Source organism: Danio rerio, chromosome 25, assembly GCF_052040795.2.
Source record: "Danio rerio strain M-AB ecotype USA chromosome 25, GRCz13ab, whole genome shotgun sequence".
NCBI classification, from domain to species: Eukaryota; Metazoa; Chordata; class Actinopteri; order Cypriniformes; family Danionidae; genus Danio; species Danio rerio.
This window is the reverse complement of record NC_141045.1, coordinates 13,622,213-13,646,382: the sequence shown is the minus strand read 5'-3', so window position 1 is coordinate 13,646,382 and position 24,170 is coordinate 13,622,213. Positions and strand designations below refer to the sequence as shown.

Sequence of the window (24,170 nt, the reverse complement as noted above, 5' to 3'; positions counted from 1 at the left end):
AGGCATATACCCAATTCAACAGACATATCAAAGTCCAGGATGTCCTCTAACAGTACAACAGGACTAGACAAAAAAATCAAAGAAAATGCATGAAAACGCAATGTCCACTACAGAGGACACAAGTCAATGGACGGGGTCTCAGGAGGATATACTTTAATAAATATGTTTCTCAGAAAATAATGCAATAATTGTTCTGAAAGCAGTTTATAATGCCTGTAGATTCCACAAATTGAGAATATCATCATCGTCCACGTCTTCAATATGGTACATTTAGATGAGCTCGGTTTTTTTGGTGTTATTTTTAAAAACTTCATTCACTTGAATTTCCTTTGGATAAATGTAAAGATTTCTCTCACTAATATAGGCGATGATGACGCAAAGGCTGTTCGGGTGGTTAAAACGATGGCCAAAAGGTCCAGAATTTGACCATAAATCATTTTATGTAAAAAATATATATTATAGTTTTGTAATAAATGTTTTTGTTTAAAATAACTATGATCAGTAAGCCACATTAATGTGACGCGAGTCACGTGACATAACCGAGCGGTAACTTTAACTGACTTTTGAATCTTTGATGCGACATCCATAGTGAATAACGTTATAATGGGTCGAAAAGAGCAAGAGAGACGAAGAGAAAGCAGGCAACAGCGTCATTGTCGCAAAATATTGAACATATGTACAAAAAGACTGGCAAACAGGGTAAGACTGACGTTACTTCCTTACAGATGAGAATCTGTCCCTATCAGGTTATAGGCTGGCCGCATTAGCCGGGTCGTCCATTTGGACATTGTTGATTTGTCTCGTACACGACCTCCCTTTACCTTTTTATTTTTTGACTTGTGCCATAACAATTTTTGAAAATAACTGTCCGATAAAGGCTTTACGACCGGAGAATGCGCTAATCCCGTCCAATGTTTTGAGGCTGTTTACACCTGCTCACTTCATTCGTTTTATTCTGATCTGATATTAATCCGACACACTCCAAACGACACTGGACAGGTCTAATTAATGTATTATTTTGTTTTACACAAAATGAATTAAATTGTAATATATGACCTGGAGAAAATCTGACCTGCGCCTGTTTACAGCCAAACACACTTAAAGTGCAAAATAAATAAATACATATTTACTAAAATAATAAAACATGTGTTCTGACTTTACTTTATCTAACAAAAAAGTCAACTAGTCATGTTCAACTACACGATCTTTTAGACTAATATGAAGCATTTTGTCAGTTCATTTCGTTAAGTATTTATTTCATTTTATTATTTTTCTTTCACTTTATTCGTTTTATTTTTTATTACACTAAAATGATCAAATTAAAATCTTCAATTAATATCAAATGGCAGCATTACTTTACAGAGATGCAGCATGCTCCTGTAGTCCTGTGAAAAGAGATGAAAAATAAAAGAAAAAAATTGGGAATTTCTTTTTATTTCAAAGGTAAAGGGGTTTGTTTTGTGGGTTAGTATGTTATAAAAAATAATTGAGCATAATGGCAGTAATCTCAAAGCTTGCCTTGTTCTGAATGAAGCACAACGCCTCCTGTAGCCTGCATTTGTTTTACTTGTTTAACACAAAACGGGGAATAAAAAGTGTCCAGCACCAAAATCCTCCATAAATCAATACGTTTTAAATAGAGTTTTATATAAGAAGTAAAATCCACTGATAATGATAATGTTTTAGCGATAATATTTTAGCTCATAGATGAATTTCATTATCAGTGAATTTGACTAATTTACAAGAAAGGCATAAAAAGGGAATTAAGAACTTTATTTTAATTATTACTGTTTTAATGTTTTATTATTCAGATGGCCAATGTCTGACTAGGTGAGGTTATTTGTGCATAACGTTTTTTTTCTTTCTCTTGTGGACTGATAATGTATGGACTATTTTAGCCCAACCCTTCATATTTCTTATTCAATCTTTTATATTTGAAACACTGAAGTCCACTTATTATTGACTGTGATATACAACTTTAATACATGTTTGTAAATTAGTTGATAAATACATTTAATACATGTTTGTATGCTTTATTAGTAAAAGATAATAAATGGTGCTGCTCACTGCAGTTTATACTGATATTTCTGATAGCAATTTAATAATAATTGCTGAAGCTTTCATCACTGTATATGTCACGCTTTATCTGTTACGAATTTATTATCTGACATAAACAGCAACTGAGTATTAGGGCGAAACAAACTTAGGCGATCAGAGCGCCAACTTGGATCACCCCGCGCACCTCACCTTACTGATGACGAATAAATAGAACGAGAAGAATGCCGTTGCCATGGCCGACAGAATTCCTCAGAGTGACAAACGATCGAGTACAGTGAACAGTGATTTAATGACTTTAGCGATTTGTTTTGCATCTCAAACAGAAAATAATATGTCAACTGTGTTTTTTACTCGAGAAAATTTGATCACGCCTGTATTTGTCCACAACTATCATCAGAGTGACTCGATGGCTTCTCCTACAACTCCTACCATGTCGAGAAGCCCAACAGGTGAGATGAGAGTTTACAAAAACGGTGTATTTTCACCTATTATTTAATAAAAACTATAAAATAATAATATATCGTCATATAACGCAACTTACCGACTTAAGAGGCAAATATTCAACCTCTCGATATTGTAATTGCTTCGTGTCGTTATGATATTGTGTATTTTCTGACTTTGTGATTGAGGCCTGCTGTCTGTCAGTTTATGTATTGACATTCTGGCTTTTAAGTTTCTCCTTTCCACTCTACAGAAATTGTGCCTTGTTAAAGTTTCTGATAAAAAACATTCAAATATTACTTTAATTTAAACTCTATGTGTAGACCTGCACAGTAATGTTCTTAGTTTTTGATGTTGTGGAGGAATATTTGTTATATTTGAGAAAACTGAGTGAAAATGTTATATTTAAGTTTTTTATTTGTTTAAGCAGTGATAAATTAATACAATTGAGGGAAAGTTGATTTTACATTCACACATTCTGACTTTCTCCTTTAAAATTTAATAACAGAAATATTGTTTCAAATTATAAATGGGGAAATCATCATAACACCCAACGACTATCATTCTACAATCTTGTTTACAGTCAATTAATTAGTGATAATGTTAATTTGAAGTCTTACTTACATGCGTTTTCAGACCCAATATTCAAATTAGCATGGTAAACAACATAGAGAGCGGTGAATGAACAAATGTGCAAATATAAACCCAACTTTACATCCATAATAATAAATGTCTACAGCTCTGTTTCTGTAACTGAAGTTCTGGAGCAAGACTTCTCTTTTCATTTGGATTTCTAAGACTGATTGTTAAATGTTTAAAGTTATAATTTACTCACAGATTTCTTAACTGAAGATCCAGAGCGAGAGAAATTGTTCACTTAAGTTTGACGATTGCTAATGGAAAGCTGAAAAAATGTGTTTTAGTTTTTTTGTGGTGGAGAAGTGGTGCTTGAGGAAGAATGAAGATGTAGATGTGGCATCCACTGACAAAAATTAAAGAAATAAAAGGCTTCATAAATTTGATTAAACATTGTGATGGTGATGTTAAATAGCTCAAACTATAACTGTAATAAAATATTCTATAACTCAGAATATTGACTCAAAAATGAGTAAATGGATGACTTACTATTTATCTGGTTGTATTTGTCATTTTACATCATAGAAATGATTTGCTATTCCACATAATTAATTATAGCTTACAAACATTTTCTGTTATAATTGTACTTTTATTGTTGATGTTTCTTTTGTGTGATTGTCTTTTATATGTTTAATTTTCAGCAGTTTGTCTATTTTAAACCTGTGGTTAATGAGTTTTCTAATATTTCCCTGTTCATTTCCTTTACTTTAGAAAACCCAGAGAAACGGAGGAAAGGGAAAAGAGTCTCTGCTTTCTTTAAGAGAGCATGGAAGGCTGCAAAGCGCCCTTTCCTTAGCTGTGACCGGAGCAGAGTGGTTCCCTTTGAACCACAGTCGGATGTCAATGATTTCGAGCATCTGCCTGTTCCAGGTCCCTCCAGGACCGTCACAGCACATGCAGACCTTGAGCCGGTGTTGCTGCCAGGCCAGGTCTGTGAAGAACCTCAGCCGTTGAGTGTTCCGGGCCCCTCCAGGATCAAGCAAACAGCAGAAGTGCCAAATGCAGATCCGGCCCGTCCTGAGTCCTCAACGGCCCTCACAGGTCATGTTGACACTGAGCAGATGCGTCCGCCAGTCCAGGTCTGCGACAGTCTTGAGTCGTTGGCTGTTCCAGGACCTTCCAGGATCAAGCCAACGACCATCGCAGATCATGTTGACCCTGAACAGATGTGTCCGCCAGTCCAGGTCTGTGAAGAACCTCAGCCGTTGAGTGTTCCGGGCCCCTCCAGGATCAAGCAAACAGCAGATTCGGCCCAACCTGAGTCCTCAACGGCCCTCAACGGTCATGTTGACACTGAGCTGGTGTGTCTGCCAGGCCAGGTCTGTGAAGATCCTCAGCCAATCAGTGTCCATGGCCCCTCCAGTACTAAGAAAATGACGGATGCAGATTCGGCCTGTCCTGAGTCGCCTCCGTCTGTTCAAGACCCCTCTAAAATTGATGGGACTGATGGTGAGTCATCCTGAAATTTGATTTTATTTCTGCCATCTGTTATTTTTTATGCTTTGTTGTTTTTAGTTTATAAATCAGGCAGTGTCATTTGTTGTACTGTTGGTTGTGTATTAATTAATACAGTGCTAAACATATACGAGAACACCCCCACAAATCTCATTTAAATTCATATTTTCTATAGGATGCTTTACAATATTATATTTGTGCATGTACATTAGTTTAGTCAGTACTGAAGCCAAATCTGGAGCTTATCTAACAAAATCACTTACAATAATGGTTCAAAAATTAGTAGCCCAAATGTATATGTTAGGAGAAAATATTCAATTTAATTTTCCAAAATAGCAAAAATCAAAGAGAAAAAAATATATATAGACAATTTTGTTGAAATTTGTTTTTTGTTTTGCACAGATTTAATTGTATTATCTTTCCATTTCTAAAAATGTTCTGTGACTAAAATATTAATTTAATAAATAAATCTGTTTAATAAATCTGTTTTGTTCAAATGCACCAATATATATTACCCATAATCACTGAGAAATGGATAAAATATTCATTTTCACAATGGGGTGTACAGCATATATGAATATTCTGAGCACTGTAGCTGCAGCTCTGTTCATGGAGATGTTTCTGTTTGTTGTCTTCATTTTAGAAAAACCCAAGAAAGGAAGGAAATGGAAAAGAGTCTCTGCTTTCTTCAAGAGAGTATGGAAGGCTGCGAAGCGTCCTTTCCTGTGCTGTGACACAGATGTAGTCCAGCGTTTTACGCCACAGCCTGAGCCCGAGCTCGAGTCAGACCCAGACCTTGACTCAGAATGTCTGCCAGGCCAGGGTGGTAAGTCATCATTCTGTAATTCGTAATTAATATAAATTAGTAATCAGTTTACTCCTGCAATTCTGATAAAAGTTGCTGCTTTTAGATCATTGCAATAGATCAAGATTTGAAGGACAGGAGTAATTTATTTGAACCGATTCATACCAGACAATCCCAATAATTCTCCCTGCTTTATTCAGGATTTGATCTGTCTCAGTTTGAAGTCGGAGACCTGATTGGAAAAGGAGCCTTTGGCGAGGTGTATGTGGCATCTCACAAACGCAAGAAAAGAGTAAAGGTAGAGAACTATTTTTTAAATTCAGTCAACATTTTCCTCCTGATTATTAAATATAAATCATTTGTTGGCTTTAATTTAATTTGTTGTTGTTGTTGTTTTTTTTGCAGGTTGCCCTGAAGTGTATGATGAAGAGTCAAGAGGACCGTTATCTGGACGTTGTAAGTTGAATAATTCACACAACAGTGAAAATGTGCCGAGCATTTACTCATCCTTCACTTGTCACTTGTTTTGAACACATGAATGTCGGGCTGTGGAGTTAATTAAAATTCATTTAACATTAATGGAGAAATCTGTTTTCTTTCTAGGATGGTCATTCCACACCTGTGCTTGCGGAAGTGGCAATGATGCTTAGGTTGAGGAATGCACCGCGATGTCCAAACATCATCAGATTACACGACTGGGTTGAGCTTGAGGACAACTTTGTTCTCATTCTGGAGTACGCAGAGTCATGCCAGACCTTGCTTCAGTACATCAAAGATACAGGGGACATTGAAGAAAACCAAGCACGCCGGTTAATGCGTCAGTTGATCCGAGCCGTAATGTTCTGCACCGAGCGTGGAGTTTTCCACGGTGATATACACACGGCGAACATCCTGGTGACTCTACCCCGATTAGAGCTCAAATTGATCGACTTCGGTTGTGCTCAGCCAATTACCCACAAGCCTTTCAACAAAAGTGACTATCGAGGTGAGTTGGCATTTTGTGATAGTTTCTTTGTTCACCGTATTGTCTTATGAAATGACTGAATTCTGGAAATGTCTCTCTTACAGGAGCTGGACACGGCATGCCACCTGAGGCTTTGAGGGGTCGTGTATTCCATGCTAACCCGGCATATGTCTGGACAATAGGCATCATGCTGTATGAAATAATGCATGGACGACTGGCCTTTTGTAACAGACAGTCATTAATGTTTGGCTCCATTCAGATAAACCCCAGATTATCTACAGGTAAGCAGACACCTCTGAACAATCCCAGCCTCAGTGACAGAATAACACATGTCAGTCATAAGTCAAATGGATTAAATATAATGCTCACAGGACCTGTAGATATTAAAGTCACTTAATTGTGGATGTTTTGTAACATTTGATGTAGTAAGATTTAAAGACGTTCATGAATCTTGAGTATGCAGACGTATTTCACACTCTCTGTGCCACTTTTCAGCATGCGTGGACCTGATTTCCCAGTGTTTGATCCGTAATCCAGTTCAACGGCTACAGTTACATCAGGTTGAAGAGCACTGCTGGTTCAATCCAACGACCCCAAATCCTGTGAAGCAGTTCTTCAAGAGAAGGTAGAGGAACACACAGAGTTTTATTTGACAGCCCTTCATATTACTGCTTAAATAGCTTTGTGTTGTTTCTGATTGTTTTTCTCCATTTTAGAAAACACTAAAGAAGCGAGGAGGAGGAGGAGAGCACCATTTCCAGACATTTCACAAGACTGTTAAAGTTATTAATTACTCCCTCATGTCATTCCAAACCCCTAAGACCTCACTTTTCCTCAGTGTCAGTTCATGACGTGTGTTGATGAGAGCTCTGTCCTGCGCTGTATGTGTGTCGCACTGCTGACGTTGACCTCAGATGTGCCCACGCTTTGTTTAAATGAGAGGAAGTCGCGCAGGCCTCTGGGTTAAACACCAGCAGTGCGACACACATGCAGTTAAGGACAGAACTTCTGAAGTCATTATTTCTGTTTTATTATTTTTGTGTTTTTCTGTCTGCATAAAAGAAGTTTCGCTTCAAAATGACAGCTCTAGCTCCAAACTCCCTGACACCTTTCTTCATCTTCAGAAAACAAGTGAAACTATTTGAGATGAAATGCGAGAACTCTCTGATCCTCCGTAAACCACAAAGATGAAGAAATGTTTAAATCCCAGAAACCGTCATCAAACCATGAGAGCTCTGTCCTGCGCTGTACGTGTGTCGCACTGCTGACGTTTACCTCAGATGTGCCCACGCTTTGTTTAAATGAGAGGAAGTCGCGCAGGCCTCTGGGTTAAACCTCAGCAGTGCGACACACATCCAGTGCACTGTGCTCTTATGAACGTGTGGTTTGAGGGTCAGAGAGCTCTCAGATTTCATCTAAAGTTTTCATTTGTGTTCTCAATATGAAGTAAACATGAATTTGAACTAAGGACATGAGGTCAGTAATTAATGACAATAATGGTGATTAATGGTGCCTAGACTGCAGCTCCGCACAAGACGTTTGGCCAGAGGAGAAATGGTCGTGCCCAACTGAGCCTGGTTTCTCTCGAGGTTTTTTTTACCTTCACTTTAGTCAATTGGTGAAGTTTTGTTCCTCGCCACTGTCGCCGCTGGCTTGCTTGGTTTGGGACTTGTGGAGCTGCGCTTCGATGGATTTGCTCTTTAGTGTTTGGACTTTCGGCAGTGACAATTAAACCACACTGAACTGAACTGAACTGGACTGAACTGAACTTCAACTCTGAAAACTGGACTGACAATTTAAACATATATGAATCTGGTGTTCTGTCATAAGAGGGAGAGATTGTTAAGTGTTCAGAATATTTTGTAATGAATTGCTTGTATGTATTGTTAATAATTCAAATAAAATCATGTGAATCAAACTGAAGCTCTGATCATCATTTCTGTGAGTTTTCTAAATCAGTGGTTCACAAACTGTGGTACGTGTACGACTAGTGGTACGCGGAAGAATGAAATATGTCAAATATATGCTACACACATTTCAAAATGTATCAATAAATATGTATAATGTGCCATATATGACATATAGCCTATATTTCTGTAATCTGTAATCTGCCACATTTAACTGTGCAGAGTTGAAGCTGCTTTACTGGGCCTACTACGCTACTGTATTTCAATACTGCTCATTTTTGGTTGTACTTGGAGAGAAACTTTTTTCTGAGGTGGTACTTGATGAAAAAAGTTTGAGAACCACTGTTCTAAATGTTGAACACTAAAGATACTTTAAAGAATCCTGAAAATCTGTAACCACTGACATTCATAGTAGGAAAACAAATACAATGGAAGTCAATAGTTACAGGTTTCCAGCATTTTTCAAAATACCTTCTTTTGTGTAAAACAGAAGAAACTCATAGTAAGGGCTGAGTAAAAGATGATAAAATATTCATTATTGGGTGAAGGAATCTCTTTACTGAATCAGTAGTGCCATAAACTGTTTACTATGATTTAACACATTTATGGAGCCTGTTTAGCCAAATGGAACCACAGAGAAGGTTTTACTGTTAGACAATATGTTGTTTTATATTACAATATCATATACTGATACAACAAATATTTCCCCCCCTGGTACAGTCAAGATTGCAGACTAACTTTTGACACTAAATTGTTCAAACTTTGACAATTTCAGTTTAAAGCAGCAGTTTAGACTCGAGTAACTGGACTGTGTTTGACGGCTTTTATGTATACGGCTCCAAGAGAAGTTGCTGAATACCTAAGGTCTACTTGATGCCAAGGAGATACACTGCATAGGTCAAACATTGGGAACACAAGCAACTCTGGGTTCAGGCCTGTATTGACCTTATTCTAAAATGCGGAAGTGCACCTGTTTTCGCGATTGTCTTAGAACTTCGTTTCAGTCGCCTATGGGAGAAATGACTAGGAATAATAAACGGCAAAAAATGGTCAAACTACTTGCTCTACAAACAAATGTTTGCATGACTATACAGATCAAGTAGAATAATATAACAAGGAAATATCAGTTTGCAACATCAAACAGCGAAACAAGCAGTTTTTAATGTCTAAAAATGAATGAAGTGAATGAGACCGGAAGTCTTGTGCCTAAAAGATTCAAATGGCAGCGCCCGCTCGTCCACAGAGAATAAGGTGAATAGTCTCATAATGACCTCACTGTGGTTCCCCCCACAGTCCAAACACATGCGCTATAGGTGAATTGAGTAAACTAAATTGGCCGTAGTGTATTTGTGTGAATGCAAGAGTGTGTGGGTGTTTCCCAGTGTTGGGTTGCGGCTGGAAGGGCATCCGCTGCATCAAACATATGATGGATAAATTGGCGGTTTATTCCCCTTATTAATAAAGGGACTAAGCCAAAAAAAAATGAATAAATAAATGAATGCATGAATGAATATGCTGTTCTAAACAGAAACAAATGACAGTATTTAACAGCAAAAACTAAAAAATACAATAAAATGAGGTGTTAAAATATTATAGTAATTCATAGTAAAGGGAAATATTTAGTAATGAGCTTTATATTATATTGAATATATATTTACAACTCTTCATAATGAATTACACTACAAAATGTACAAGGATGGGCAGCTAAGATATTGTATTTGTTCGTAAGAAATAGCTAGTGTTATCTAAATTATTCTAAACAATAAATACAATAAAACAATATTAATAATAAAATGAATAAAACAATTTTAAACTAAAGTATTAATTCATTTTATTTTAAAAAATAAAAGATTGTTCATCATGTTCAAGGTGTCCTGAAATTTTTCAACATATACAATTAAGTATACTGTAAAATGTAATAACATTTTGATTGTATTTTTAAACAATACGTCCCCCACAGACACAATAAAAAGCTTCATTACATTGCAGTGTTGGGAAAGGTCACTTTTGAAAGTAATCCATTACGAGTTATTAAGTTACTCCCCAAAAAAGTAACTAGTCAACTTTACTTAGTTACTTTTTATAGTAAGTAATGTGATATGTTACATTTAAGTTAGTTTTGCGTTACTACCTGGCTGAAGCTTGATCTCTTTCAAAGTATTATTATGAAATTTTTTTTTTTGCTTTCTTCATTTAATAAAGGTGTTTTGCCATTAACGACACATTGTATAACCTACATCTTCATTTACCTTAAAAAAAAAAACACATAAAAAAAGCAATATTTTAGGATGATGTTATTTGAGAACTTCCCCTACCCCAGATCTACACATGCCGTACAGATTACTGAATGTTCAAAGCAATGTGCTTACTACTTTTGTACTATTTATAGGCAAAGTCACTATCCATTGAGATAATCCCCTTGTCCTTTTCTTTGATGCGTTCAAAATAATAAACACATTCTCTCATTGCCTGCATGATTCGTTGTGACTACTTTAATTTTAATTCAGCAATTTATTTTTTAAAAGCGAATTAATGAAACTAAAAAGTAACATTACATTTTTTAAAAAGGGTAACTCAAATATTACTATTTATTTTTAAAAAGTAATGCGTTACTTTACTCGTTACTTAGAAAAGTTTTAGAAATAAGTTACGTAACTACTTGCGCTACTTGTAATAATTTACCCCCAACACTGGTTACAGCTCTTATACATTGACGATCGGAGGGATAAACTTTTTTTAGTAATGTTAGTTTTTATAAAACATCAGTTCTGTGAATCAACTGTATGTATTTATTAAAACTGCATCCAATTTGCAACTTAATAATAAGTTTTAAGTATTTCGTGGAATATTTTGTGTATTCTGACCTACAGTATCCGATTTTCTAGTTCTAAGGTTACTTAAAGTCAAACTATGCATCTAATTTGACTTTACCTTTAGGCTGTACATAGAAAAGACAGCTATTTTACAAGTAAACAGTCTTGTGAACGGTTACGATGTCTGTCGGTGCTCTAGATCTGCCAGTTTCAGACTTATTGGTGCGATTATGCATTCACAGTGGTATGAACCGTAATAGGGGTGGTCAAATGTATATTTATATTATTAATTAGATTTTATATATGTTTTATAATAACATTCAAAATACAAAGCAGAGAAAATTATTTTACAGTATTAGAGAGCTGACCCTCCCATACATGTTGTTTTGAAGTCCTTCAGGGGGATCAAGCGTTAATTAGGGGGTCAATCCCCTCTGTAATTGACACCCTGCTTCTAATCAAAATATTGCACCTATTCTCGATTACGAAGTATTTCTCTATATGATTTAGCACCTTTCATTTTAAATCAGCAGAACAAAGAATTCAGTAGTACAAGAACTAAAAGAAAGGGCAGCACAGGGGCTCAGTGGTTACCACTGTTGCCTCACAGCAAGGAGGTCACTGGTTCGAGTCCCAGCTGGGCCAGCTGGCATTTCTGTGTGGAGTTTGCATGTTCTCTCTGTGTATGTGGGTTTCTCCCACAGTCCAAAGACGTTTGCAGTAGATAAATTGGGTAAAACAAAATTGGCTGTAGTGTATGAGTGTGTTTGTGAATGCGAGAGTGTATGGGTGTTTCCCAGTACTGGGCTGAAAGGGCATTCTGTGAGTAAAACACAAGCTGGAATAGGTTCATTCCACTGTGGTGACCTCTAATTAATCAGACACTAAGCCGAATAAAAAATGAATGAATGAAGAACCAAAGAAAAGACCAGACAGGCTGCATATTCCTCATTTATTTTTAAAATATCAACAGAAATAGAAGTGTGATATTGCTGTAAATCTGAGCAGGAGGAGCACAGAAGAAAATGAGCTTTAGTTCGATAAATGGGTTGATATTATAATCCTTTAAAGTTAAACTCTCATTCAAATAAACTTGTAAATTGCACAATAGTAGCACATGTGAATTTTTCTCGTTTTTTACATGAACAAAACAATGAAAAAAAAATGTCTTTAAATAAGAGCAAGACAAACAGCAAGTAAATGCTTAGGAGAAAAGGCATCTAAGCTTATCTGTACAGTTTACTGTAAGACATACAGATGGAAAGAGTACAACAGCTCACGGTTATGCGTTTATAAAGGTGTAGTAAATAATCCTCTAATAAAATTGAAAAGTCTAAAAGCGTGCACCTAAAAGAGCAAGGATGTTCGGGCAGCACTCGTGTCCAATCGTCACATTCGTTCGCTCAATGTACCATTATAATGACGTTTTCCTAAACTTGGACTCTTAAAGCTTCGCACTACAATCAAAGCAGAATTTCTCGTATTTTAATTTGCATACTATCTTACTTCCTCAGGCAAGTCCCACCGGATCAAAATGTCAACAAGGCAAGTAGGACGTCACTTCGAACCTTGTGTTGTGAAATCCAAGAACCTCAACGCTCGTGACACAGTTAGCAAAAAAAGCTCAAGGGGGAAATGAAAAGACTGCTTCTAACAGGAAAATGGAGCAGCGGAAAACTCGGTTTGACATCTACAGGTAAGAAAAGGCTGACAATTAAAAAGTTTGAGAAATGACACAATAGGGTTAAAAGTCACCAGGACCTGATGGATAACCTCAAAAACTGTTTTGGCCGCCTAACATTACACTAGATGCAATTTCTGGAATTCAACCGCTAAGAAAGTGAGACTATTTCATCTCAGAAGTCTTTTTTTGTTCAAGCTTTGTGTTTGGGTAGCCCAAGTAAACCATAACCTGTCCTACGACCTTCAACTTATCCATTTTGAAGACACCAAAGTAACAGAAGGGACTCGAGCTTGAGATGTAAGGTGTTAGGTTTTAGCTTTGGATAATGGATAATGGTTTTGGAGCCAAATGAATGAAAGTTCAGCTGCTTCCTGATTGGATGGGGAAGGGAAACGTGATAGGGTTATATGTGGGGGAAAGGTCAGAAGAGTTCAGGCTAGGTTGTATCATTGTCCATGAGTGAAAGCCAATCGTTTTGCCATACATTTGTTTTTTTTACTGAAATCCAAATGTCTCCTGGGAAGCGTAGACCATGTACAGAAAGCCGTCTTCGTCTCTTTCCCGTTCATAGACCTCAGAAATGGCAGTGGACACAGATACCATGCTGTGACCGTTGACCAGCAGGAAGAAAGCCTGGTTGGAGTTGAGTTGGAGGCGTCGCCTTTTGGAAAATAGACATTATTGCATTATTATTTTCCCTATAAAAAATTATTAAATAAAGAAATATAAAAAAATATTTGTTTGGTACACAAAAAAAAAAAAAAAAATATATATATATATATATATATATATATATAAATATATATATATATATATATATATATATATATATATATATATATATATATATATATATATATATATATATATATATATATATAATATTAATATATATATAATAAATATAAATTCTTCAGGTTGTCCCAACACAAATCGATTAAGTAAACTTAATCATTTTTACGAATTTAAGTGGATTGATCATAAAATAATTAAGTTGTCCCTCAAAAACCCTTAAGAATTTTTTTTCAACTCATTTTAAATAAGTGATTTGAACAACCAGCAAACATTTTTTTTTCAGTGACATTACCTGATAATCTTAATAAGTTCGCTCATGTTAACGTGGTCAGGAACTAGAAACTTAGTTTTGTCAAGAATCGGCAGTTGCTTCTCTCCCTTGTATCTCTCGATGATGACCTGAAACACAAATCAATGGGTAACATTTTTAGCATATCTGAAAACAAGTATTCAGTTCAATAAGCTGGACAAAACATTGGATATAATAACCAAAAATTATGGTCATTAATTTAACATATATTAAAATTAAGGATGATCACTTATTCCTTTATTCATTCATTTTCCTTTGGCTTAGTTTCTTATTTATTAGGGGTCACCACAGCGGAATGAACTGCCAACTGTTCCAGCTTATGTTTTACGCAGCAGATGCCTTTCCAGCCACAACCCAGAAAAAAAACAAATCTAATTCCTTTACAAATTAAGCGTAATAAAATTAAATGACGCAGGGAAACAGTATTGAACACATGAAGAAAGGCAGGTGTAGAAAGGCAGTGAAAGCCCAGACAGCAGCTGAAATCTCTCATTAACTACATAACTAAACTACATCTCTCACATAACTCATCGTCATTAATTTTCTTGTCGGCTTAGTCCCTTTTTATTAGGGGTTGACACAGCGGAATGAACTTCCAACTATTCCAGCTTATGTTATGCACAGCGGATGCCTTCCAGCCACAAGCCAGTACTGGGAAACTTAATCTTTTATATATTATATAAATAAGTAGGTGTCAGTTTAAGTAAATTGTTTATTTTTTAACATAAATGTTACCCTGAAAGATGCTTTCCTTGTGTAAAATCACTTTTGTGATGCACACACTAAAATGGGACCCATATGTGTATTTGAAGTGTTCATTTTCAATGCTAGTTTTAATTGTAATGTCACTTTTCATAATTGTTTTTTTTTCACCCATCACTATCTGTCCCCATTGCATCAGTTTAAGAGGCTGTTTACACGACATTTGGTTTACTACCAAATACTAAAAATGTTATGCTTTTGCCTTTTTGTTTACAGAGGGGAAAATAAGTATTAAACGCATCACCATTTTTCTCAGAAAACATATTTCTAAAGGTGCTGTTGACTTGAAACTTTCCCTGAATGTTGGTAACAACCAAAGAAATCCATATATGTGATGAAAACATATCTAATTTGTTTACTAATTAAGTTATGTGCAAAAAAATAAAGGATGCAGGAAAAAAGTATTGAACACATGAAGAAAGGGAGGTGTAGAAAGGCTGTGAAAGCCCAGACAGCAGCTGAAATATCTCAGTAAATACATAACTAGGGCCAGACAGAATCAGCAGACATTTTTTGCTATTTCTGCACAAAATACTGTGAAAAATATTTTCTAAAACAAATTTCTCCTACGGGAGACAATAAATTTTACCTTGACCTTGAAAAATCTGCAGATTTATGCGGAACGATTTTGGGTGTATCTTAACTAAAAACATATTATGTTAAATTAAAATAATACATTTTTAACTTTCATTTAATGTTTACAATGCAAATCCAATTAGATCCACTTATTTGGTCACCAAAACAAGTATCTCATATAATATATGTACCATATTTCAACTAATAGACAGAAATTATTACTTTACAAACTGTATTGTAAGTAAATCATATGAACGCTTGATATTAATCAGTAATATAACTGAAATAATTGAAAAATGTAATATATATATATATATATATATATAATTACAGGTGAAAACCTGTGGATTTCTGCGTGCGCAAATTCCATGTGAGCCTAAACTACATCTCTCACATAACTCATTTTTCAGATTTTTTGTTTTGTTTTGTTTTATTTTTATTTTTTACCAAAATCAGATTCAATTCCATGTTAACAGCTCCTTTAGAAATATTATACCATATATAATATAATACTGCCATGTTCATGTAAACAACTGAATATTAGAGTCTTTGAAAGTGATGACATCATGCATGTCATGGTATGTATTCAGAGCCCATCGTCACTTTTTGGCTACGTAGTGGTCATGTTAAACTGTCGCCTTAATTTACAACACAAATTTTGCACAAAAACTATTCTATTCAAATGAGCTATTTTGGGCGGTGCTTCGTGTCTATTCAGCAGATGGGAAGTTGACTTGATCCTGACCAGCTTGAATAACAATCCACACTAGTAACCCTGAGGCACTATCAATAGAGGTGACACCTAGCTTTAGTACCAATGATGAGTCTTTCAGAAGCTGATGAAGGCCCTATACAGACATGCAAACGCAAACATTCATATGCTAGCTGTTTTACTAGGTCTATTAACAAGCTTCCTTTTGAGATTATCCACAAGATTAACCTATTACACCCAGAACAGGCTGTTGAGCAGTTTCAAACATTTACATCAAGGCTTTGATCTAAAAGGTCATTTGCTTTTGAGCCATCTACTTTATTTCTTCGACTCCAACATCTAAATATGTCATTTTCTTGTTCTTATGGAAACCTATTTTTGATAAAGGATGAAAAAAAAGTATTTTTAATCTGACTTCAAAGTCTACTTTACTGATTCAAATTGTGCAATTTAAAACAACAAATGCGAAACATATGTACGTCTTCATAGGCAGCGTATACAGTAAAGCTGGCCGATTAATCAAAATCGACATTTATAACCTATAATCAATATAATTTTCCAGGCCGATTATTTTCCCTAGCATGTGTTGAGTCTTGTCACCCCGCTCTGTTAAGACTGATTTATACTTCTGCGTTGAGCTCACGCGTATGGTTTGGCGCAGCCTTCACACGGTCGCATAACCACACACCTCGCAAAAAATGTAACTGCACATCGAGACAACGCATAGCGTAGGTTTTGTGATTGGTCGGTTTGATAGCAGTGATGAGAGGGGGCAGCACGGATTAATTTCAGTTGTTTAACATTGATGTACAATAAATAATCATAGACATTGTATAATGCACCCTTCATCAAAAATGTGAACATATTTATTGTACAAAACTTTAAAAAATAAAATTAAATAATCGTTCATTATTCGTAATTGAGTTAAAATGTTTAATCAATCAAGATTTTGATTTTTAGGTCAAATCGTCCAGCTACAGTTTACAGGTATTTATTTATTTATTTTTTGCTTTTTTCCCTGAGATTTTCCTCACAATTTACTTATTTTTCTCCTAATTGTGAGGAAATTCACTATTAGCTTTATACACTAAGGGCCTACTCACACTATGCCATCCGTAACGTGCCCAGGCCCGTTTCCCGGATTGTTTGAGAAGTGTGTGCGCGCATAATCGGGCTCAAGCACGGTTCACTTGGCCGGCCCTGGCCCGGTTGGAAGAGGTGTGCCTGAGCCCGGTTCACTTGGGCTTTGGCGCGGTACGCTTGTGTGTGAGTGCAAAACGCGCCAAAGCCTGAAACCGAAAGCGAGACGTGACTTTTAAGGCACTGTTTAATATGGATTTATTAATAATTCTTACTGTTCAGTGAACACAAACTGCCGTAGTTTATTAAAGACGCAAACCCCTCACTGCACGACAGCTGCCCGCCTTCAGCAGACCTCCTCATTCCTGCAGCACGAGAGCTTTATGATTGTTTATGAGCGCCAAACATGGCGGATATGTTCGGCGAAATATCTGACTTCGTGTCCCCGCATCTCTGAGGACTGTTTGGCGAAATATTTGACGGCGTATCAAACGACTGAAACGATATAACTAGAGAAATCTCAACTGTGCTGCTGAGTGAGAGAGCGCTTCTCACAGAACAGCGCAGCAGCGATGACGTAAACGTGCCGAAGCCCGTTTGTGGTGTGAGCGCAGGCCGTCAGGGAAGACGGGAGGGGGGACAAGCGTGCTTTGGCCCGGTTCGAGGCAACTGTACCTAGTGTGAGTACGGCCTAATAAACTCATAACTGTGAGATAAAATGACAATGTTTCAGAGCGATGAGTTAACAGGATTTTTCACTATTCTGAGTTTATTTCCTATTATTTTGATGCTTTCTTGAAATTTATTGTACATCTTTTAATATAAACTAGTGCTTGGCAACTAATCGAAAAGTAATCGAAATCGACATTAAGAACCTATAATCGATCAAGTTTTTCCAGGTTGATTTTTTTTCAGTTACATGTGGACGTGCATGTGGAGCCACAGGACCCCGCTCTGTTTGTTACTTTGTACTACATTGACAAGGATCGGAAGACGGCATATTTTCCATTACTATAAAATGATTAACTACATTAAAACATTTGTATTACAGAAGATGCAAGAAATGCACTGTTTAAACTATTATTTACTGGATATACAAGAGTTATTTTATTTAGAAGAGATGCTGCTTATTTTCTACTTTTAATATAAAAACATTAAAAAATAATTCATTTTTTCCCAAAAGTGCAAGTTATAAAAAAAAAAGTGCATATATATAAAAATTAGGGATTATCAGCCGATAATCACATTTAATGACTTGATCAGTACTCGCTGATGTGGCCGATCTCATGAACCGATCGCAAGTGTTTGTGTAAGTTGGAGATTAGCAAAATAATTGAATGACCTTGCATGTATTTAGGCCTTTATACATATATTTCATGTTTACTTGACAAAATCGCAAGTTCACTTATTGTAATAAACAGTGGTTTATAGGCCTATTTCATTTTAGTAAATAAGTAATGGATTTATAGGTTTACATTTTAACTTCTTATGCATCAAATATGAACGCTTCAAAAGTTTTCTTGCTTGAGACATGTTGAACTCATCATTTGCAATGTTTCCAAATTCCATTGTTAATCATTTTTCTTACGATAAAAAAAACAAACAAACTGTGTTATCTATTATTTTCTTTAAAGCTACTTCTGGGCATGACATGTTCACACCTAAATGATCATGAGATGTGTTTAAGGGATTATATGCAGCTTCCTTCATTTATTCTCTTAGGTCATACTTAGAGGGAAACGTGCTTTATGTATTATAAAACTTAAAGGATCAGAATCGGTACATCAGCCGATCACCATGACGAGGAATCGGAGCATTCCTAGTTTTAATTCCAGCTGTTCAACGTTGATGTTCAATAAATAATCATAGATTGTATAGTGCAGGGGTGTCAAACTCAATTCCCGGAGGGCCGAAGCCCTGCACAGTTTAGTTCCAACCCTGCTCCAAGACACTTACCTGTAGGTTTCAAACAAGCCTGAAGGACTCAATTAGTTTGATCAGGTGTGTTTAATTAGGGTTGGAACTAAACTGTGCAGAGCTGCGGCCCTTTTGGAACTGAGTTTGACACCTGTGGTATAGTGCGTGTTTCCTTCAATTATTTTAAAATCAAGTAACGCACCCTTCATTCAAAAGTCTCTCACTTGTAACATGTGAGCATGTTAAATGTACAAAACTTGTCAGTAAGCTATGAGGGCAATAAAATAAAATAAATAAATGAAAACATTGTTCATTCTGATCGAGTTAAAATGATCAATTAATCAAGATTTTGATTTTAGGCCAAATCGCCCAGCCTTAATATTAACTGTTCTGATTACTGTGAAAATACAGTCAGAAGTGCAAAGATTTTGGGGAAAAAAAATTCTTGCTTTTTTTTTTTTACAAGTTTACAATCTCTAACAAATCAAAATCCAACAGAAAACTGGTTAAATATCAACTTTAAAAAATAAGATAAAAAAAGTTAATAATTTATCGCTTTAAAACAACTTTTTTTTCTTTGAAAATAATACAAGACAGGAAATTTAAGGAAATGTCTTTAAAAGAAACAAAGTCAGTTGAAAATATATTTACGTGTGCCGTTTGAAACAATATGTTTAAATCAACAAAAGGGCAAAAAAAAAAAAAAAGACCCATTTAGAACAAACATGGCACTGGCAGTACTCCATTACAACAATCTATAACGACAAACACACTCCCATACTAAGCGTGGAAGCCTCTTTTTAATTGGTTATCAATTTTAATCTTCATCTCCAACTCCACAGACGGCCATTAATCTGCTTACCGGGATCTTGTTTGGATGCTGTTCCCGGATCAGCCGTACATCCTCCACCCGCTGCTCTATAGAAAGGAAGCAGGAGCGGATATTAGATACAGGCGGATCGCAATACAGGACGCATTAAACCACAGACATTTCACTGAGCTGAATATGGCTTTGGATCTCAAGTGTCGATCGATTCTCTGAAGGACTGAGTTTAATCGTGTTTAACTGGTCCACTGTAAACTTGTTAGCTCCTTCCTGTGGTTCAGTTTCAATCCTGTAAGGCTTAGCTCTAGATTAAAGGGATGGTTCACACAAAATATGAAAATTGTCATCATTTTACTTGTTCAAAACCTATTTGAGTTTCACAAAAAAGAAGATATTTTGGCACCAATTGACTTCCATAGTTATTGTTTTTATCTTCTATGGAAGTTGATGGGTTCCAGCACCCATTATTCTTCAGAATATCTTCTTTTGTGTTCAACAGAATAAAAAAATGATGTGGTCATTTTAATTTTTGGGTGAACTATCCCTTTAAGTTGTTCTTTTGGCATACAAGGCAAGGCGATGAAAAGAAATCTGTCATTCCTATTGGTGCACTGTCCCTTTAAGAAAGCACTCAGTGTTTATGCACGCTCTTTCAAGATAAATGGCTTGTGTTATTAGTTGATTACTTTGTCGTAAAAGCATCTGTTCCACTTAATGAGTTAAAAGAAATGAAAAAGAAACAAAGGACGTCCTTTGTGTACCACGCTATCTAGACTTTGAACATGAATCAGCATGACGGGACAGTATCTACAGCAACCATAAAACAATAAAATGAAAAGTACATGCTATATCACTGCCTTGATTTAAGACTAACAAGATTTTTCAAGAAGGAGTAACGAACAAGAAAAGCTAAAGAGCATGAAGTCTTGCGAGCGCTGGTTCATGAACTTGTTTGAGCACATGCTGCTCGTGTACAGCACGTGCGATTATTGAGCAACTGTGGTTGATTTTGGTGGCAGGCATCTAAACCTCTCTCATTTCCGTATAGTTTTCTATTTAGTTTCATTTCAAAGAAACAGATCCTTTTTTCTTTTCTTTAATTAATAAGGACATTCATTCTAGCTTAATGAAGCCCACTTCAGATTGATGATTCTAGGTACAAAAGCTGGTCTTTGTTTATATGAGTACATGTATTATAGTCATAACATCTTTCAGATAAAAAATACAAGTATTACAGCTTTGTTTGGTGTGCATGTTCATAAAACAAATACAATTCTGAGAAATTTTGGATGTTTGACCTTTCCATTGTAGAGTATGTTATTATTAGCATTTAAGCCTTTGTAAAACCGTGAATGTTACGTTAACTTATCGATAAATTTAGATCGTAGAAATACTTACAAATCCTGAAATGTTGTTTGAGCTAGTCTTTGACTATGTACTAGGGCTGTGTGATTTATAAAAATGGAATCGCGATTTGAAACACTGCGATTATTTAATCACAAGAGGCTGCTATATAAAAATTTGCTAACAGGAATAACAAATAACAACTGAAGTGCTCCAAAACCAATCCGCTATGCTTACGAAAATGAACATGCTAGACTTTCTATGAGGCAAAGCAGATATGGTATTGATTGTCGTGAACTATGCTATTGAATCAATGCGATTGAAACTTGTGTCATGACATCTATTTGTCTTTTACGATTCCCCACGACACCCTACGTCAAGGAAATCATGTGATCTGACTGAAACTTTATAACTAGCCAATTGAGAGAGCACACTTTCGTTCTGCCCAATCAGAATTGCGCAACTGATAATAATATCGCCAACAATAAAAAATAATAATAAAACAAACAGGAAAGCGCTGACAAGTAAGATTATGGCATCTGCTGCTTCAGAAGCATTAATTGACGAATTTATATAAAAGAAAAACAGCAATGGTAATATGGGAATATTTTGGTTTTAAAGTCACAGACGAAGAACAAAAACAGGCCACTTTTAAGAGCTGTCGCAGAATTGTTGCCACGGCTTACAGATTATTGAGCTGAAGCTTGAATAAAATAAAATCAGCTAGAGTTAAATTGTAAATCAAATCGCAATATCTGTCAAAAAAAAAGAAAGAAAAAAAAAGCAATTAAATATTTCCCAAAATCACACAGTCCTACTATGTTCAAAGCTATTTTCTACTTCTGTCCCAAAATGAGATGGAAAATAACAGAGGTGAACGTTATGAAAAAGGAAACTTCTAAACGCCTTTTTAACAGGCCTGTATTACTGTATAATGTTTAAGTTTGTTATATATTTTATATAACTTTGAATCAGAGATGTTCAAACTACTAGGAATATTCAACAATTCGATTCATTAAAACATTCTAATAGTAGAAAATAGTTTGGGCTGTTAATCATAACATTGGTTCGACAAAACAGGTTAATTACAGGCTGATAAGAGATTGTATTACAGCTTTCTACGTCTAGTTACTGAGGCCTTTGTGAAAACTTCAATGTTATCTTAACATATCGATCAAATTACAACGGAGGAATACAAACACATCCGAAAATGTTGTTTGGGTAAGTCTCCATGTAGCTAATAAGCTATTTACCATCTTAGTCCCAAAAATGAGATGGAAAATAACAGAGGTGAACGTTATGAAAAAGGAAACTGGCAAACGCCTTTTCAACAGGCCTGTTTTACTGTATAGTGTTTAAGTTTGCTATATATTTTATATAACTTTGAGTCAGACATGTTCGAACTACTAGAAATATTCAATGAATTGATTCATTAAAACATTCTAATAGTAGAAAATAGTTTGGGCTGTTAATCATAACATTGTTTCGACAAAACAGGTTAATTACAGGCTGATAGGAGATTGTGTTAGTCAATGAGGCCTTTGTAAAAACTTGAATGTTATCTTAACATTAACAAAAAACAGAGGTGAACGTTATGAAAAGGGAAACTGTTAAACGCCTTTGCAGCAGGCCTGTATTACTGTATAATGTTTAGGCTTGTTATACATTTCAGAGATGTTCAAACTACTAGAAATATTCCATAATTTGATTAATTAAAACATTCTAATAGTGGAAAATAGTTTGGGCTGTTATTCATAACATTGGTTCGACAAAATAAGTTAATTACATGCTGATAAGAGTTTGTTTAGCCACTGAGGCCTTTGTAAAAACTCAAATTTATCCTAACATATAGATCAAATTGGAACGTAGGGATACAAACAAAGCCCGAAATGTTGTCTGTGTACGTCTCTGACTATGTAGCTGATAAGCTATTTTCTACTTCAGTCCCAATATGAGATGGAAAAAACAGAGGGGAACGTTATGAAAAAGGAAACTGCTAAACGCCTGTTTAACAGGCCTAGACTGAGCGCAGTGACCACAATACCACTATAAGAAACTGAAGAAGTTTTCTTTACAGTCACCAAATAAATTATTCCCAAAACTCATTCGGCATCGTTTGTTTACTCGAGTCCTTCCAAATAACCTTAAACGACAAGTCCCATCCCCCAATCCTGCAGCGATGTGTTTTGCTAACATCTGCACATAAACAAAGACACTGCTACATAGCTTTCGGTTTGGGCACATAGAAAAAATATGCGAGATGAATTATTTATATCGTTTATGTGTCTTCAGTCTTTATGTTTTCACAGTCAGAACATTTAAATGTACATATATAAACGGCCGACACCCTTACCCCGTTTGACTGGATTGTTTCGAGAGCAGTAAACACGACCCAATTTTCTATAACGACATCAAGACGGTGTGTTTTAATAAAAGATACGCATATTAACGTACATTGATCAGAATACTTAAGCACGAGGTATAACTGTATATGTTATCACAAATATCGAGTCAATCATAAACTTGATCAGAACAATAGTCTAGACTGATATAAATGTGCCATGCTGTAACATTAATCCCTATATAAAAAATACAGTCGAAAAGTGAATCTCCGATGATTTAAACTCGGTGCACTTACCAAATGTCCTCCTTTGTTTAAATGTCTTTTCCGAAGGCATGTTTTAAATGTGATTAAACACGTTTGTTTTAGGCAGATCTGCCTAATTTCTATCGTTTTTTGTTTCTGAACAGGTTTTTAGATCTTTATGTTTTATATATAATGCGAAACCGTGTATTTCAGTTGCGCGTCGTTGCTTCGTCCTGTGAAGTCCGTCTTTACAAAACAAACTAGTCAGCTGATCTGTGACGTCACGGCGCATATGCCGTGTACATGGTGGAAAGGGGAAGAGCTTGAGGTTAGTCACCCCCTCTCTATTTTAGGCAGGTTTGAGGATAAGTTGTGTCTGTGGCAGTTGTTTTTCTGTTGTTTATGCTTATTGATAGCATTATTTTTGATTAGTGTTTTTGAGGTCGGTAAATACGGGTCGGTTACACTTTATTATTTACCTCAGTGAATTGTCCCACA

General features: G+C 35.7%; 2 protein-coding genes and 1 long non-coding RNA gene across 8 annotated transcripts in view; 2 read left to right on the top strand and 1 right to left on the bottom strand.

The window, feature by feature from the left end:
• The first annotated feature begins 566 nt into the window (after positions 1-566).
• LOC110438410 (serine/threonine-protein kinase pim-2-like) lies at positions 567-8,277 on the top strand. Of its 5 annotated transcripts, none has more exons than XR_015526299.1 (11): positions 728-2,507; positions 3,847-4,584; positions 5,234-5,416; positions 5,596-5,693; positions 5,801-5,851; positions 5,999-6,380; positions 6,464-6,640; positions 6,855-6,984; positions 7,076-7,235; positions 7,337-7,601; positions 7,703-8,277. XR_015526299.1 is itself a non-coding variant. In XM_087311931.1 (10 exons), exons 1-10 carry the CDS (start codon positions 675-677, stop codon positions 7,083-7,085), a joined length of 1,887 nt encoding a protein of 628 aa, XP_087168057.1. In that variant the 5' UTR covers positions 567-674; the 3' UTR covers positions 7,086-8,277. The 5 variants fall into 5 exon arrangements, 3 of the variants coding, with proteins under 3 accessions (XP_087168057.1, XP_087168056.1, XP_087168058.1); XR_015526300.1 differs by having other exon boundaries at positions 1,522-2,507; positions 3,847-4,192; positions 4,434-4,584; positions 7,337-8,277; XM_087311931.1 differs by adding an exon at positions 567-699 and having other exon boundaries at positions 2,415-2,507; positions 7,076-8,277.
• A 3,737-nt stretch (positions 8,278-12,014) lies between these two features.
• On the bottom strand, positions 12,015-23,937 carry map1lc3b (microtubule-associated protein 1 light chain 3 beta). The gene is given in 4 exon segments (NM_199604.1): positions 12,015-13,424; positions 13,851-13,957; positions 19,778-19,833; positions 23,724-23,937. Coding segments are annotated over 4 exon segments (369 nt in total). The 5' UTR covers positions 23,764-23,937; the 3' UTR covers positions 12,015-13,258.
• Positions 23,938-23,952: 15 nt separating this feature from the next.
• Positions 23,953-24,170, top strand: part of LOC147830819 (uncharacterized) — a 75,064-nt gene continuing 74,846 nt past the window's right edge. The window contains exon 1 of one of the 2 annotated variants that reach the window (XR_015526265.1): positions 23,953-24,000. This is a non-coding gene — a long non-coding RNA (uncharacterized LOC147830819). The remainder of the gene's footprint in view (positions 24,001-24,170) is intronic. The other variant, XR_015526266.1, reaches the window with a different exon arrangement.

What these genes read in the sequence shown, in the direction of transcription:
- LOC110438410 (XM_087311930.1), top strand. Translation starts at nt 2,291, where the DNA reads ATGGCCGACAGAATTCCTCAGAGTGACAAACGATCGAGTACAGTGAAC. An exon ending in CAACAAAAGTGACTATCGAG is followed by an intron (nt 6,381 to 6,463) that starts GTGAGTTGGCAT and finishes TCTCTCTTACAG; the next exon opens with GAGCTGGACACGGCATGCCA. An exon ending in AAACCCCAGATTATCTACAG is followed by an intron (nt 6,641 to 6,854) that starts GTAAGCAGACAC and finishes GCCACTTTTCAG; the next exon opens with CATGCGTGGACCTGATTTCC.